Source organism: Anolis sagrei, chromosome 5, assembly GCF_037176765.1.
Source record: "Anolis sagrei isolate rAnoSag1 chromosome 5, rAnoSag1.mat, whole genome shotgun sequence".
NCBI classification, from domain to species: domain Eukaryota; kingdom Metazoa; phylum Chordata; class Lepidosauria; order Squamata; family Dactyloidae; genus Anolis; species Anolis sagrei.
The window spans coordinates 166555764-166572481 of NC_090025.1; the positions used below are offsets into that span (position 1 = coordinate 166555764).

The 16718-nt window shown below is 41.8% G+C and overlaps 1 protein-coding gene across 1 annotated transcript in view; it reads left to right on the forward strand.

The window, feature by feature from the left end:
- Window positions 1–3797, forward strand: part of CACNG2 (calcium voltage-gated channel auxiliary subunit gamma 2) — a 172841-nt gene extending 169044 nt beyond the window's left edge. Inside the window, exon 4 of the mRNA XM_060776982.2 lies at window positions 417–3797. Coding sequence (XP_060632965.1) covers window positions 417–952 — 536 coding nt within the window. The 3' untranslated portion in view covers window positions 953–3797. The remainder of the gene's footprint in view (window positions 1–416) is intronic.
- Window positions 3798–16718: the final 12921 nt, after the last annotated feature.

Genomic DNA, 16718 nt, shown 5'->3' on the forward strand with positions numbered 1-16718 from the left:
TTACACAAAAGCTACCTAAGTAGCTGTGCTGCTCAGCTGCTATGAACATGATCGTGTGATTTTGGGTCTCACCAGTAGATGATAGATTTCTCCTAAAATAACTGAGGAGCAAAACACAGTAGACACCCTATGACAATCAGACTTCCCCAATTAATACTTATGGTACCAAGGGGACCCCCTAAAAATCATTCATAGAATTGCACAACCATCTGGTTGGAAGGCACTGCAAGAGCCTTCAAGTCCAACCTAATTCCCATAACATAGAGCCCGACCTCTGTTGAGATTGCAAAGAAGGGGAGTCCACCACTCTGCCATGAAACCTATTCCATCCTCAAACAGGTGTTGGTCATGCAGTTAGGTGGGATCTCTTTTTTTCCAACTCTAATGGTTTCTTTTCTCTTGCCCTTTGTTCTCAGGTCTGAGTAATATAATTGGCATCATTGTGTACATATCAGCCAATGCTGGAGACCCCTCGAAAAGTGACTCCAAGAAGAACAGTTACTCTTACGGCTGGTCTTTCTACTTCGGAGCCCTGTCCTTCATTATAGCCGAGATGGTGGGAGTGCTGGCCGTACACATGTTTATTGACCGGCACAAACAGCTGCGTGCCAGTGCTCATGCCACGGACTACCTCCAGTCCTCTGCCATCACCCGCATACCCAGCTACCGCTACCGCTATCAGAGACGCAGTCGCTCCAGTTCCCGTTCCACTGAGCCTTCACACTCCAGGGATGCCTCTCCTGTCGGGATCAAAGGGTTCAACACCCTCCCCTCCACGGAGATCTCGATGTATACCCTGACCAGGGACCCCATGAAGGCTGCTACTACCCCTACCGCCACCTACAATTCAGACAGGGATAACAGCTTCCTCCAAGTTCACAACTGTATCCAAAAAGAAAACAAGGACTCTATCCACACTAACACAGCCAACCGCCGGACCACCCCTGTATGAAGCCGTCGAGAGGGGGCTGAAAATGGGGGGGCGGGGAAGGTGGGAGTGGGATTTGGGTGCAGGAAGGGAGGGAGCAGCAGGGGAGGGCAGCGGGGTGGGGAGAGGAGAAAGCAACCATGGGGAAACCTTCCAAACGCAAAAAACAAAAAGAAAAGAAAAGAAAAACATAAGTGAAACTTCCAAAAAGAAACAAAATGCTGAAAAAAAACAGAAAAAGGGGGGAAAAACTTTTTAAAAAATCAAGAGAAATAAATTTAAAAATATTAAAAATAGAAAATAAATTTAAAAGAAAATGCATGATTTCCCATGTACCATTATTTTAACATTTAATAAAAACAGATTTAAAAAAGGAACCAAGAAATAACAAAAAAGAATAATAATTTTTAAAAACCAAGTGGGAAGAAGAGGTGGCAGCTCTTTGGATTTGCGGGTGGGGGTACTCTTTAAGTTTGTTTTTCTTTTGTTCTGTTTTTTAGTTTGTTTTCTTTCTGCTTTTAACCCACTGTGGACTTGCAGGTTCCTGAGCATCTCCAGGCAGTAGTGAACATGCAGTGACGGTGGTGTCTCTGCAAATGCCTTTCTGCACAGTTGTGTTGGGGCCTGCCTGAAGTCACTCCCTGCAGCCCTTGGAGTGGCTGGTGATTCAAACGTCCTTGTCGGGTCCACAGGGCTTAACAGTAACCTTTCTGCCCTTGAGGGTTCGAAGGGTTAATGCTGATTCACTCATTTCTAGGTCTCAGAAAGTTCAGGCTGATCCACTCAGCCTCACTACTGTGTGGCTGTCCTGGGGTTAAACAGTGACATTGCAAAAAAAAACGAAAAAAAAGCTTCATAAAAAAAGTGGCAATTTTTTAATAAAAGAAAACTAACTATAAATAAATGTAAATATAATAAGTGGATTTACTTGCAAGAAAGCCAGTTAGTATTTTTTCTTTTCATCTTTTCTTTTTTCCAGCTTGAAAACTGTGAAAAATAAATTCTTAGGGGTTGAGAGGCTTCTAAGGAGAAAATGGAAATTGAATCCATTCGATGACAAACAACAGGAACTTTTAAAAGACTCCTAGAACTTGGTCAGCTGCTTGGAGTAGGGTGCATTTCCCTCACTGGCCACGAGAACATTGGGCTTGGGGGAAAGCGATCTCCTGCCAAGGAGAGATAGATGCTGCTAATGCTGGGTTCGGGACACCAAACAAGGATGAAACGTGGCGCTGGAGACCTCTGCTCACATTTCCTCTTGGGGAAGGCAAATGTGCCGCCCTCTCTCTGCCTTCCCTCCAAAGCTCGAAAACAAAGCAGCAAGGTGGTCCCTACTTGCTGCTGACTTCCATTTTGTTTACGTTACTAGCTTTCCTGTTTCAAGGACAGGCCTTCTTGCCAGATTTAACTGTAGCATCCCTCCCATGCACACCAACCAAGATTTAGCTCCAATGACAAGGACATCCTACAAAGTGATTCCCTGGTTTCATTCTGTTGCCAGTCACCACAGGTAGCTGTTGGCTCATCCTGCCTTACATAAGAGAGCCACCTGCATGATTGCCATGATCAGTTTGAGACCCTTCTGGCCTTGTGTCTTTAAGAATACAGGAGGAAGAATTTTGCTGGGTCCAGATTTTCCTCACCACCACAGCACAGGATGGGAGAAATTGCAACTTCTCATATCTTCTAAACTGTGTTTGAGGTCCAGGGAGATAGGTTGTCCCCCATGGAATCAGCCAATGCTACAACTTGCAGCAGAAAGAGAAGGATGACCCATAAAGTCCAACTTCCATAGGGGGTCCATTTCATCCTCCTCCCACTAAGAACATCTGTGCCAAACAGAAAGGAAAGCATAACATATGGTGCAGTCTGCCTTGGTGAGTCCTTGGAAAGGAACAAGGTGGCAGCATAAAGGCACACGGGAAGAGAGTCCTACAAATATTCCCTAAGCCCAAACTTTCCATCAAAAGCCTCTTGGTCCTCTTCTCCTGATGACTCCTGCTGTCATTTATGGTTGTAAAGAGCCTTTGTTAAAAGCTACAGCAGGCCTACAATTATCTGTAAGGAGCTCCAGGGCCTTCAATAGCTGAGTAGCAAGAAGAGTGGTGGTAGCAGGTTCCATGTTCCCATTTACTGCAGCTCGTTGCAAGCTGAGGCACCCATCTTATGTATCTGTTTTGTGTGGAAGGGGCAATATCTGCAGTCTTAAGAGACTAAACTTCCCATTTCTACTTTGCTGACAGGCCTGCACCACCTAATCCAAAGTTTTTGCTTGTTAAGCTGTCTGCATTCATTATGAAGCAAGGATGTAGATGCTGTAGGGCAGTATTAAAATCAGCCTTCCTGGTCACGTGCTTGACCTTCTTTACTTATCATCACTGATTCAGTTGCAGTTCTTTCTATTTTGCATCCATGCACCTCACATAACTTCTCCCGCTACCCTCTTTGCAATCCTCACAGGAAGCAACATTCGGTAAATGTTCAAATCACCATAACCTTGGTCCCACTGCTTCTTAAGTTATGATTATTGTGCTGAATGCCAATGCTGTGTGAGGACCCATTGCCTCTCTTAACATTGCTCCTGAGAGGTAAAGATGGGCCAGGACTGAAAAAAGTAATGATGGGTGGGTCAAGCAAAGTTTATGGTTCTGCTAGCATGAGGCAAAGAGTTAGCTTTTAAGCGCAAATCTGGGTTGGACCAAATGAGAAGGCCAATGCCTTTGAAGGGGCAAGATTTTAGGCTAGAGCTGGTTTGCTAAGAGGACTCTAATTTGTAGATTCTTCCTATTCAAATTGGTATCCTTCGGGTTCAAAGAGTCTTTGCTTCCCACCACTGCTCAGCTCCTGCAGAAAACTAAATGGGATCAGGGGGAAAAAAGACATACTGAGCATCGCTGCCAAGTTTAATGTTGCTTTCTCCCATGTTTCTTCTCTTACAGAGGAGAATGGAGTCCTTCCCAGGGCAGGGTGAGTGAGCGTTATGTGGGAATGCTGAGCCGGTGGCAGAATGAATTCTCCCCAGGCATCTGCAGGAGAGGTCCATCATGGCTGAAGAGCCCCAAGACAGCTTGGGTGACAATAGGGACCCATATGGAAGACCCCATTCTGTAGTGAATGTCTAGAATTCCTGCTTAATCCCAAACCTCAGCCTGCAATCCTCTTAACAATGCAAAGGGCCGAAAGGGTTAAATAAAACCATTATCCAAAGTCCCAGCAATGAGTTTAAACCAGTTTCCTGTACTCCAGCATAGGCAAAGGATGGAATTGTTGGTTTAAATCCCAAAGCTGCTTTCAAGAACTTGATAACTGTAAAGTTCTTGAGCATTTTTGATTGAATACAGATGAATGCATGTACGGTGTGTATGTGTGCGTGCGTGTGTACATGCATATGCATGTGTATGTGTGAGCGAGGGAGGGTGAAAGTGGGGGGGAAAGAAGAAGGAGGACTCAGATTGATGGAGATATTTTTTTTCCAAGGATACTGCTTATGTTCAGCTCAAACCAGTTCAAGAAACAAACCTCCATTTTCTTTATTTTGTGTTTTTTTCAGACTGTTAAAAAGAAAAATTTTAAAAAGAAGAAAATTACACACAAAAATCCTGGTACATGAAATAAAGATTTTTTAATATAACTTGCTTGTTGTTTATGTGGGTTTGTGGGTCTGGGAACTTGAAGCAAAAGACTTGTTTTTCTTCATGGAGTAATCCCTGAGAGACGAGAGCCCATATGGAAGTGACTGGAGGTCCTTTAAGGTCTAAAAGCAACAAGTCTATGTTTGCGCTGAGTATGTGGTTGAAAAATATGGAAACTTCAAAAGTAGAGAATGTAAGAGGGGAGGGACAGATATTTCCATTTTCAGTCTCCAGTAAATATGGTTCATTTGAATTGATTGGTCTTCTCTAACAGATGGATTTATGTGTTGTTGAAGGCTTTCATGGCCAGAATCACTGGGTGGTTCTGAGGTTTCCAGACTGTATGGCCATATTCCAGAAGCATTCTCTCTTGACATTTCACCCACATCTATGGCAGGCATCCTCAGGAATTCCATAGATATATAAACCTCCCTTACTTAGTTTCCAACAGGCCCCTCAACCTCTAAGGATGCCTGCCATAGATGAGGGTTTTTTGTTGTTTTTTTGTTGTGTCAGGAGCAACCTGAGAAATTGCAAGTCGCTTCTGGTGTGAGAGAATTGGCCGTCTGCAAGGACGTTGCCCAGGGATGCCCGGATAATTTGCTGGTTTTTTTTAATCATCCTTGTGGGAGGCTTCTTTCATGTCCCCGCATGAGGAGCTGGAGCTGATAGAGGGAACTCATCCGCTTCTCCCCGGATTCGAACCTGCAACCTGTCGGTCTTCAGTCCTGCCGGCATAGGGGCTTAACCCACTGCGCCACCAGGGGCTCATAGATGAGGGTGAAACATCAAGAGAAAATGCTTCTGGAACATGGCCATACAGCCCAGAAAACTCACAACAACCCAGATGGATTTATTATGGGTATTTTTAGATTTCACGAAAACATCCAGTTTTCATAATATATTGTTTGCTTGCTTAGATGAATTGTTAAAGCATCTATTCTAAATGGACAGAGGCAGGAAGAGGTCTTCTGAGGTAGATAGTTTTAGTTCTGTACTTATTTCACTCCTCAGGCCTCAGGCCCTTTTCTCTTACATTATTCAGAGTGTTATTACATTTAATTGTTTTGCTGACTTTTTCCCTTATGTTTACCATTACAGTAATCCTAGGTGACTGGTCATTTTAATTTCTAATATACAGAATGGAAGCAAGAGCTTGGAAAATCTACTTATCTGTTTCCAATTCCCAAAAGGTACTGGTTATAAAACTTAGGGATTTCTGGGAGTTGCAGTCCAAAAAAGTAACCCTGCCAAGCTCCAAAGATAGCAAGAAGCTGCACACCTAAATGGGATTTGAAACAGATCTCCTAACTTCAAAGATTATGCCCCATTTTATTTATAAATACTTCATGAATGGTTCAAAGAAGGAAGAGTTAAGAAGTGCTGACAGTAACGAATAGCGATAAGCCTAAATATCCCAAAGGTACCACATCTCATCTGATCTTACAAGTTAAGAAGAGTCAGGTCTGATTAGTACACGGATGAGGGACCACCAATGAATGCCAATGGCCCATCCACACTACCATAGTGGTGTTACACATCACTTCAACTAACATGGGACCAACTAGCATGGGACCGACAGATGGTTGGATGACCATCTGTCAGAGTTGCTTTGAATGCGATTTTGTGGCTTCGTGGCAGGGGTTGGACTGGATGGCCCACGAAGTCTCTTCCAACTCTATTATTCTATGGCATCTTGAAATTTGCAGTATAGAGAGAGGCATTCAGACTTCAAAGTCCTATTGTGCCTCACCAAACTATAAATCTCATGAATCCATAGCCGTTAAGTAGAATAACATGGTCAAAATTGTGCAATGTGAATAGACCTCAAATGTTATAGATTACATTTCAGAGGAGGGCAAAGGCAAACTACCTCTGACACCCTTTCATAAGTATAGCTGAACTCAGTACAGCCTCTGTATCTGCCAGGGACATATTCCCAGACTTCATGTGGATATGCAAAATGGTGGATAATAGTGAACACCATTGAAATGAAGGACTTCTGGTCCAATAACACCATAAAGTCATGATGGAGGACCTAGAAGATGCATAGAGAGAACTTATTTTGATGAACCTGTATAAAGCATGCATACCGGTCCTCTAGATATGACAGGTCTTACCATAATCATTACATTTTAGATACTCAAGGCCTAGGGCAGGGCTACTCCAAGTGGAAATACCAAACAGTAGCAGTTCACAATTCATAGGCTGCAACAGGTTTCCAGGAAAGCAAGCAAATATGATAATAACATGGCACAAATATAACACCATCCTAGCGCATTAGAAGGAAAATGCCAGTTCTCCACATCAGAGAGTTTGAGAAGTCCAGGCTATGGGAATCTCAGCATTCACTCTGGTATACTATAGTGTGAGATGCTTAAGAATTGAGAGCTTGAGAAAAAAAGGGAAGCTATGTAAAGTCTATGCACAACAGGTTTGTTTTTAAAGTAGTTGGCCTCAGTTGGCAGTACAGAGTTTTGGTTCATGTGGGACAGAAGGTTTTCATAACAATTTCCAAATATTAAATGAACTGTTATATTTGTTACAGCAATTTTACTTATTATCTTGAAACTATATGTTTAATACAAATTAGGGATATATCCCTGGGTAAAAGGTCAAAGACTTTTCTTCTAGATAGAAATCCTGTCCCTATCATGAAATTTTCAGCAGTCACCAAATTTCTAGCACTGCAGAGTAATACTGAAAAGCATTCACACCTAGGACTCATATTTGCCGTGTTCTCTTGGTCTCTGTAACTTTGCCTGCCTCTTTTCTTTGCGCCCCTATATTGTATTTCTAAATGCTCAAACTGAAATTTTAAATGACTGCATTGCTAGAAATTTGTGAAAATGTCACTGGAGGGGACAGAATTCCTATTTGGGAGCAATGCCCTCATTTTGCCATTTCCATGCAGCTAAACTGCTGAACATAATAAGAGAATGACTGTAATCTTATAAATGTCCTTCCTGCAAAGTGGACTTTTATTTCTGTCATGGTGGGACCGGGGATTTTGTATACAAGATGTGAAAGATTAAGAAAAACTGTTATAAGAGACCATTTGCAAAGACAGAAACACATAGGCCTAATTGAATTAATGGCAGCACCTGAAATGTATACCTAAATTGCACATTTTTTATCCTAAAATTTAGATCAGTCTCATTTTAGTCAATTTTCCCCATTTCTGTCATGTTACAAAATGCAATACATTTTTCAGGTTTTGATGGTTTGTTTCCAGGCAGCAGCAGATTTCTACCTTGTATGATTCCACAAGCAAATGAATTCTTCAGCAGAGGTCCTTTAATATCGTCCCCAAAGGCTGAAGGGGCAGAAGGTATGTTTGGTGTATTGTACTGGGGATAACACCTAGATTCAAACTGTCACCTAAGATTGGTTTAAAAGCCAAACATGGTACTCAAAAAGGTGGTCCACAGATCTTGAATAGAGTGATCTTGGCTGATCTTGAAGCACTCCATTCTGACATCTGCAGATGCAACTTCAATGGCCAGGCATTCACAAGGGAGCTTTGTGGTCAATAGGAAACAGGGGCTGCAACACATGGACAACCCACCCCTTCCCCTGCATTGATCAGTGCAAAGAAAAGATTGTAATCTGGACAATGGATCAGACCAAAATGGACCCAATCCAGCTGCTTATTGATACTTTGTAGTTTCCTACAAGCAAAGTCGGGTTAAGACAGGCTATTTGTTGGGTATCACTATGCCAGTGTTGGATTCAAGGTGAGTCCAGGCTTTGTTTTGCTTTGTTTCATGTAGACAAGTTTAGAGAGAGAATTACAACATTGCAGAACTGAAGAACTATAAAGGAATCCAAAGTGCATTGAATTCAACCCTCATGCAGGAACCTACAATGAAAGGGTTCCTTAGAGCTAAACATGAAATGTCTCTTTGAAAAACCTTCAGTAAAGAAGAATTCACCACTTTCTGAGGTTATCCATTACAAATCTTGCCATCAGGCCATTCTTCCCAAATTTAAGTAACATAGCTGGATGGGACCCAAAAAGGCAGCTATAAGAAAGCATGTGTGTGTATTTGTTTGTTTAAGTCAGTTTTCAGCTTGGTAGTGATCATGAATTTCATAGGATTTTGTTAGACAAGCAATACATAAAGATGGTTTTTCCAGTTCTTTTCTTTGAAATATAGTACCGTATATTCTGATGTATAAGACTACTTTTTAACCCAAGAAAATCTTCTCAAAAGTCAGGGGTTGTCTTATACGCAGGGTCGTCTTACATGCGGGAGTAGTCTTATACATGGGAGTAGTCTTATACATGGGCGTAGTCTTATAAGCAGGAGTAGTCTTATACGCAGGAGTCGTCTTATACAGCGGGTGCTGAAACTTCCAATTGGATTGGATAATTGTGGTTCCAGCATATAGTGGGGGAAGCTCAAAAATGGCAATGGCTGTGTCCCTGCCGTATGCAGAGACTGTATGAAAGCAAGAAGGGCGACGCTGTACAAATACTGTAGAAGAAAATCCATTCATCAGGATTCGTGGACTCAATGCGGTCCTGATAGTGAGGTGAAGGGGTGCCTCACCGGGAAGGTGTAAGTGAAGGGCAGAGCAAGCTGCAGGCTTCTGGGGTGCCCGGGGTATGGTAAAAGAGATAGAGTAGCTCTGGGCCTATAGAAACACACCTCTTTTACCTGTCTGGCCCGCCCTTGTATCCTATTACCGTACCTCCTCCTCTGCCTCTCAGATCTTGCTGCTGAAGACTGCAGTGAAGTGGTGCAGGTGTGCATGTGTGAGATCTGAGAGACTGAGAAGGAGGTACAGTAATAGGAAAATTACCATATTGAAATCAAATCTGATGCTTTTTAAATTTTTATTTGGTGTGCGTTGGAAGAGGGGTAGTCTTATACGGCGAATATATCCCAAACTATATATTTTAGCTGGAAAAGTTGGCATTGTCTTATACACCCAGTCGTCTTATATGCCGGAATATACGGCAACCTACCACATCTACTATTTGTTGGCAGTCTCCTGTCCACATACTAACCAGGGTGGACCCTACCTAGCTTCCAAGATCAGACAGAATTTGATGCCTTTAGAGCAGTGGTTTCCAACCTGTGGTCCATGGACCACCGGTGGTCCTCAAGAACTAAAATATGGTCTGTGGTCTCACCGTTGCAACAAGAGTGACTGGTTTTGCCAAACCCTCATATAGTGCCAAGTCTTATTAAATTTGGTTTTCTGTGGACGAGCAAATAGCAACTACTGAGTGGCATATGTTCTCTACCAGAAACTAGAGTTGACGTGGTCTTTTGTTATTCTTCATTCGTTCAGTCATTTCTGTCTCTTCGTGACCTCATGGACCAGCCCATGCCAGAGCTCAGTGTCGGCCATCACCTCCCCCAGCTCCTTCAGAGTCAAGCCAGTCACTTCAAGGATGCCATCCATCCATTTTGCCCTTGGTCGGCCCCTCTTCCTTTTTTCCTTTCATTTTCCCCAGCATAATTATCTTCTCTAAGCTTTCCTGTCTCCTCATGATGTGGCCAAAGTACTTCAACTTTGTCTCTAATATCCTTCCCTCCAATGAGCAGTCGGGCTTTATTCCCTGAAGTATGGACTGGTTGGCAGTCCAAGGCACTCTCAGAACTTTCCTCCAGCACCACAAAAGCATCTTTCTTCCTTCGCTCAGCCTTCCCTATGATCCAGCTCTCACATCCATAGGTGACTATGGGGAATAGCATTGCTTTAACTATGCAGATCTTGCCATTGTGGCGTCTCTTCTCTTCACTATTTTATTGAGATTGGACATTGCTCTCCTCCCAAGAAGTAAGTGTCTCCTGATTTCCTGGCTGCAGCCTGTGTCTGCAGTAATCTTTGCACCTAGAAATACAAAGTCTGTCACTGCCTCCACGTTTCCTCTCTCTATTTCCCAGTTGTCAATCATTCTTGCTGCCATAATCTTGGGATTTTTTTATGTTTAGCTGCAACCCAGCTTTTGGACTTTCTTCTTTCACCTTGATTAAAAGGCTCCTCAGCTCCTCCTCACTTTCGGCCATCACAGTGATGTCATCTGCATATCTAAGATTGTTAATGTTTCTTCCAGCAATTTTCACCCCAGCCTTGCATTTGTCAAGCCCTGCAGATCGCATGACATGTTCTGCATACAAGTTGAATAGGTTGGGTGAGAGTATACAATCAGTCTGTTGTTCCATGGTCATTTCTTACTGTTGCTACTTGGTCCTTGTACAGATTCCTCAGGAGAGAGACAAGGTGGCTTGGTATACCCATACCATCAAGAACTTGCCACAATTTATTATGATCCACACAGTCAAAGGCTTTAGAATAGTCAATAAAACAGAAATAGATGTTTTTCTGAAACTCCCTACCTTTCTCCATTATCCAGTGGATATTGGCAATTTGGTCTCTCGTTCCTCTGCCTTTTCTAAACCAAGCTTGTACATCTGGCAACTCTCGCTACATGTATTGCTGGAGTCTTCCTTGAAGGATCTTGAGCATTACCTTACTGACATGAGAAATAAGAGCCACTGTACGAAAGTTTGAGCAGTCTTTAGCATTTCCTTTTTTTGGTATGGGAATATAAGTTGATTTTTTCCAGTCTGATAGCATATGGCATGCATCACCTTGACAGCATCACCTTTCAAGATTTTAAACAGTTCAGCAGGGATCCTGTCGTCTCCTGCTGCCTTGTTGTTAGCAATGCTTCTTAATGCCCATTCAACCTCACTCCTCAAGGTGTCTGGTTCAAATTCACTCAACATACTGTCAAAACTTTCCTCGATATTATTATCCTTCCTATACAGATCTTCTGTATAGTCTCACCACCTTCTCTTGATCTCTTGAGTTCTGTTAGGTCCCTGCCATCTTTGTTTCTTATCATGCCAATTTTTGCCTGAAATGTACCTCCAATGCTTCTAATTTTCTGGAAGAGGTCTCTTGTCCTTCCTGTTCTGTTATCTTCTTCCACTTCCTTGCATTGCTTGTTTAAAAATAGTTCCTTATAGTTCCTATTTTCTGAATCAGCACCTCAAATAACCAAACTGAATCTAAAGTTAACCAAAAACTGATTTGTAACTCTTTTGGTACTAATGTTGAAGAGTGGTCCCTGGTCAAGGTGGTCCCTGGTTAAAAAAAGATTGGGAACCACTGCTTTAGAGCATTTAGGACATTTGTTAGAAACCATAATCATCAAAATAATGAGCTGCAAATATATATGAACTGATTCAGCAAAGGCCAGATTCCTATGTCTGCAATGTAAGATACTGCAGATGTTGTAATCCTTGGTGATTCAAAAGCGATGGGAATGGAAAATAAAACCATTTCTGGTGTTAGCATTTAACAGGTTTTAAAAAGATCCTTTGCTACTCTAACATAAGCATTCTTCATTCCCATCACCACCACCATTTCTAAGCTCACATTTACCACTTCACTCTTCCGTCATTGGGATGGAAGGACAGGAAGAATGTGAAGTTATTTATTAATTGGTGTATTTGATCTATATTCCACCGTCCCTCCAAACTTGGGACTCAAGGCACACAATAAGATATGCTAAATCTCAAACACGTCATAATATTGAAAAACAATTTTAAATGAGGAAAAAAATTAAGATTCTCCTACATATCTGGTCTTTGTTGTACTTCTTGGAGGATTCATCTAAGTAAGAAAAAAATGACCAATTAGGTCAGTTGATATTGCAGTAATGACACTTCAATTTTGCAAAATCTCAACAGGAGTGAATCCTATTAAAATTAATGGTGCTAGCTTGATCTAACAAGATGTTTTGTTTTTATTTAGAACAAATCAAATTCTGTAAATCCAAATGTATGCAAGTTAAATCAGCAACAGTTTTTAGACTGAAAGTCACATGACTAAAATAACTTGAAGTGAATTATGGACATCCAAAATTGTGTGGTTCTACTTTTTACGCATGACTACTTTTACAAAGGAATGGAATGTTATACCATACATCTCTATATATGCTGCCAGCTTGCATGTATCTGTAAATTCATTTTCACTGAAGCATGCTCTCACCACAATTCATTTCCCGTTCATATCAACTAAATGCAGTCTAAAACTGACAGCAAAAGAGAACCAATTGCTCAAGGAGCTTATGGATGCATATACGGCAGCTATACTTCCAGAAACATGTCAGTCCATAGGTTTTATTGATCTTATTGTACAATGTTTTACTTTCAGCTCACCACATTTGCAGGTTTAATTTTTGCAGACATGATTATTCAAAGATTTAATTAATAGGATCTCTTTAGGGCTTTTAGGTCCTCCATGCCTCTATAGCAATGCTTCCCAACCTGTGGTCCATGGACCACCAGTGGCTCATAAGAACTAAAATATGGTCCGCAGCCTCACCATTACTACATCGTTGCAACAAGAGCGACAAGTCTCACAAAACCCTCATATAATGCGGAGGCTTATTAAATATGGTTTTCTGTAGACAAGCAGATGGCAACTACTGGATGGCATATGTTCTGTATCAGAAACTAGAGCTAATGTGGTCTATCCAATGCAGTTTTCTGAGTCAGCACCCCAACAACAACAACAATTCTTTATTGATTAGTCAATTTTGACCATATCAAAACATGCAAAACATACAAAGCATACACACTTGCCCATACATACAGTAAAACCATATATGAATACAAGGCAACCTCATAATGCATCCTTTCCTTGTTTCTTCCACCCTGTTGCAATCCAGAGCAGGGAACGAGGCCCTAAGATAACTATCCACCACACTTGGCTGTGAAAAACAATCCTTTTTTATTGAAGAAAAATGGTTACAAAATAAAGGAAAAATGCAAGTCAAAAGCCACAGCAAAATCAGCAAACATGAATTTAAATGGACAAAGCAAAACCAAAAGCCTCACTGGGAAATACTGGAATCTGTTAGCAATCCACTAACCGTACTTGATATCCTAGAAATCTTCCCAAACTATGGCCAGGGAACCGGGAGAACTGCCAAGGTCTTCATCAATTCTGAAACGATGCCTGAACTGAGACAATCAGCCCGGCGTATTGCAATTAAAACTCAAGAATTGGTTCCGTGAACCGCCCTTCTGTTTTGAAGCCAATGTTTTTAATTCTTGAATTCGGGAGGATCGACGCAAACTGAGAGATTTACTTCTGTCTTCCCAAATTTGGCCCCTTCTGTTGTCATTACAGTTAACAGGTGCAGAAGGGAGGGAAAGTTCAAGGTCTCCCTCTGAAACATTCTCATGAACACTGGTACTTTCATTTTCCAAATCTACAGAAGTTCCTTCCTCACTAATTTCAGGAACATTGGCATTTTCCAAACCTACAGCAGTTTCTTCCTCACTAATTTCAGGAGCATTGGCATCAAAAGGTACATTTCCACTAGCATCAGTAAATATACTTTCATTAGCATCAGGAGGAACAAACAGAGAATCAGGTTCAAGTTCAAATTCAGGCTGAACCCCAACACACCCTGCTATCTACACCACTGCCATCCCTCACACCTGAAAGGCAGGGACAGATTACTGTATATACTCATGAATAAGTTGACATAATGGGCCGGGCTTTAGACAGCTGTTAAATCACCAGCAAAGGTTGCCAGATTGAAGCCCTGAGTCATCCTGAGCACCCAACTGTCAGCCCAGCGCACTGTTTCCCTAAGCAGTTCAAAAACAGCTTAGAGCTGTAAGTAGAGAAATTATGTACCATTAAAAAAAAAAGAGGGAAGTATTTTATGACACCATAAAAAAGAAAAAGATCAGAAGGAAGGAGGAAGTCCTGATGGCTCTTTGGCATAGAGGATGGAGTGATAGCACCCCCTGTGGCTGGATTCAAGCACAACCTCCAAGGTACCAAAATGCTGGATGTTGACACAACATACCTCCTTTCTGTCTGTCTGTCTCTGTCCTGTCTGTCCAAACAGCATTGAATGTTTGTCGTATATGTGTACTGTGATCTGCTCTGAGTCCCCTTGGGGAGATAGGGCGGAATATAAATAAAGTGTTGATGTTATTATTATTATTATTATTATTATGTATAAATCAAGGGCAGATTTGGGGGATAAAGTTATGGATTTTAATATGGATAAATGAAGAGATTACATGGAGAAGGGAAAGTAGCAACGCCGCCTCAGAGGACAAGCTGCCCCTGGCCACCAGCACCATTTCCCCACCGAGGCATTCCAAAAGGTCAGAAATAACACCATAGCTAAGAGAGTAAAGGGAGTTTGGGCTTCATTTAGCTTTCCATGGGAAGGATTGAGCACTTGCTTTTCTCCTCTCTACTTGAAAAAGATGAAAATGATTCCTTTTTTATATAAAAGATAAGGTACAGAATTCACAATGACCCGTGGATAAGTCAGCCCAGATTTTTTGGGTTGCTTTTTTGACTAAAGTTTCCAGACTTATACATGAGTACACAAGGTACTTTCTTGAGGAAAAAAATGACAGGAGGGTGACTCCACTCTTCTCAGGTAAAATTCAGAATGTCACTTTTAAGTAAAATGAATGTAATGTCATGCTGTAGCCATCTATAACTGAGAACATGATGCCCTTATGTCCACTTATGGGTTTCCTGTGTCATTTTCATTCTTCTCAAAAAGTCTCCTTCCATGTTCTGCTGGTTGGAGACAGAATGCACTGCAACATTTTCATCCTGTCCCTGCTCATCCTCAATATAATCACAAACCGACATTACTTTAACTGGCAAGCAATTGGAATAGCATTCAGATTCTTCTTAGGGAAGGCCACTATTAATACTTGCAAAATTAGTCATGTCACTCTGGCTGTTGACGGCACATTTAAATAATTGTCTCCAACATCAGCTATGATAGCACCCCTCCTACGAAATGACAAAAATGTTAGGAATCCCAGAGCAGGAGAGGGTTAAAGCAGCAGGTTGGCTCCCTTGCCTGACACTGATAGATTACAGTGTGTCCTCCGTATTAATAGCACTGCAGTTCTCTCCTTCTCCCATTCCCCGCTCTTGCCTGCTGCGTTTCGCACGGATCAATACCAGGGCCTAGGATTAAAATCCCACAACTAACTCACTTAATCACTTGTAAACACTATCTCTGCCCCCTGTCTCCCATCTTCTGCCTCCCCATCAGTCACACATCTTTCATCTCCCTTTTTCCCTTTCTCCTTATACTTGCATGTCTGTCTGTATATCAAAGACAGGTACTTTAAATGCACCTCTCAAGGGTTCAGTTGCTGACTCCGAGTAATCCCCATTCACTCCTGGATTGGGAGGTATGGAGAGCATATGCTGACCTCCACAAGAACCCCCCTTCCCTCGGTGACCCATGGGACACATACTCCCTTGTCTGTACAAGTCAGAGAGGAATACAGCTGCCTGTGTTAGATGTTCAGGAGCGTGTGCAATACTGTGCTTCCACCATGCAATAATACAGTAAGATTTTTGTAGGGTAGGATTGAAATATCAGCTTTATAGTATCCTCTGAAGTGGACAAAACTAAGAAAAACCCTGAAACTGAGCAGGAAAGCAAAAAAGAAACAAGCAATACTGACTACTAGTATTTTTTTAAAAAAAACTAAAATCAGGACAGTAAATAAAGAGCAACACTCAAAATGCAAGGGAATTCCAGACAAGAACCAATCAGGGCCAGCTAACACCTCCCAACAAAGGATTCCCCAGGCAGCAACCAGCCAGGCTTTGAAGCTGCAAGGCCATTAAATGCTAATCATGGTGGCCAATTACAACATTCACACCTGCTTCAAGCAGACAAGAGTTCTTTCTTCCACCCTGGACATTACACAGATACATAAACCTCACTTGCCTAGTTTCCAACAGACCTCTCAAACTCTGATGATGCCTGCCATAGGTGTGGGCAAAATGTCAGGAAAGAATGCTTCTGAAACATGACCATACAGCCCAAAAAATTCACAGCAACCCAGACAACAAGCAATAACTTTGACCGAAGAAACTACCAAGCATAATATTGCTTTCCATCCAACATACTAAAAGAATTGGTCAAGACAGAGTTTATTTCAAGCATCAGTATTATATTGGACTTGAGAGTTACAAAAAAACCAAAGTATGCATGAGCAATATCTAATGCAGGGGTCCTCAAACTTTTTAAACAGAGGGCCAGGTTACAGTCCCTCAAACTGTTGGAGGGCCAGATCACAATTTGAAAAAAAATGAATGAATTCCTATGCACA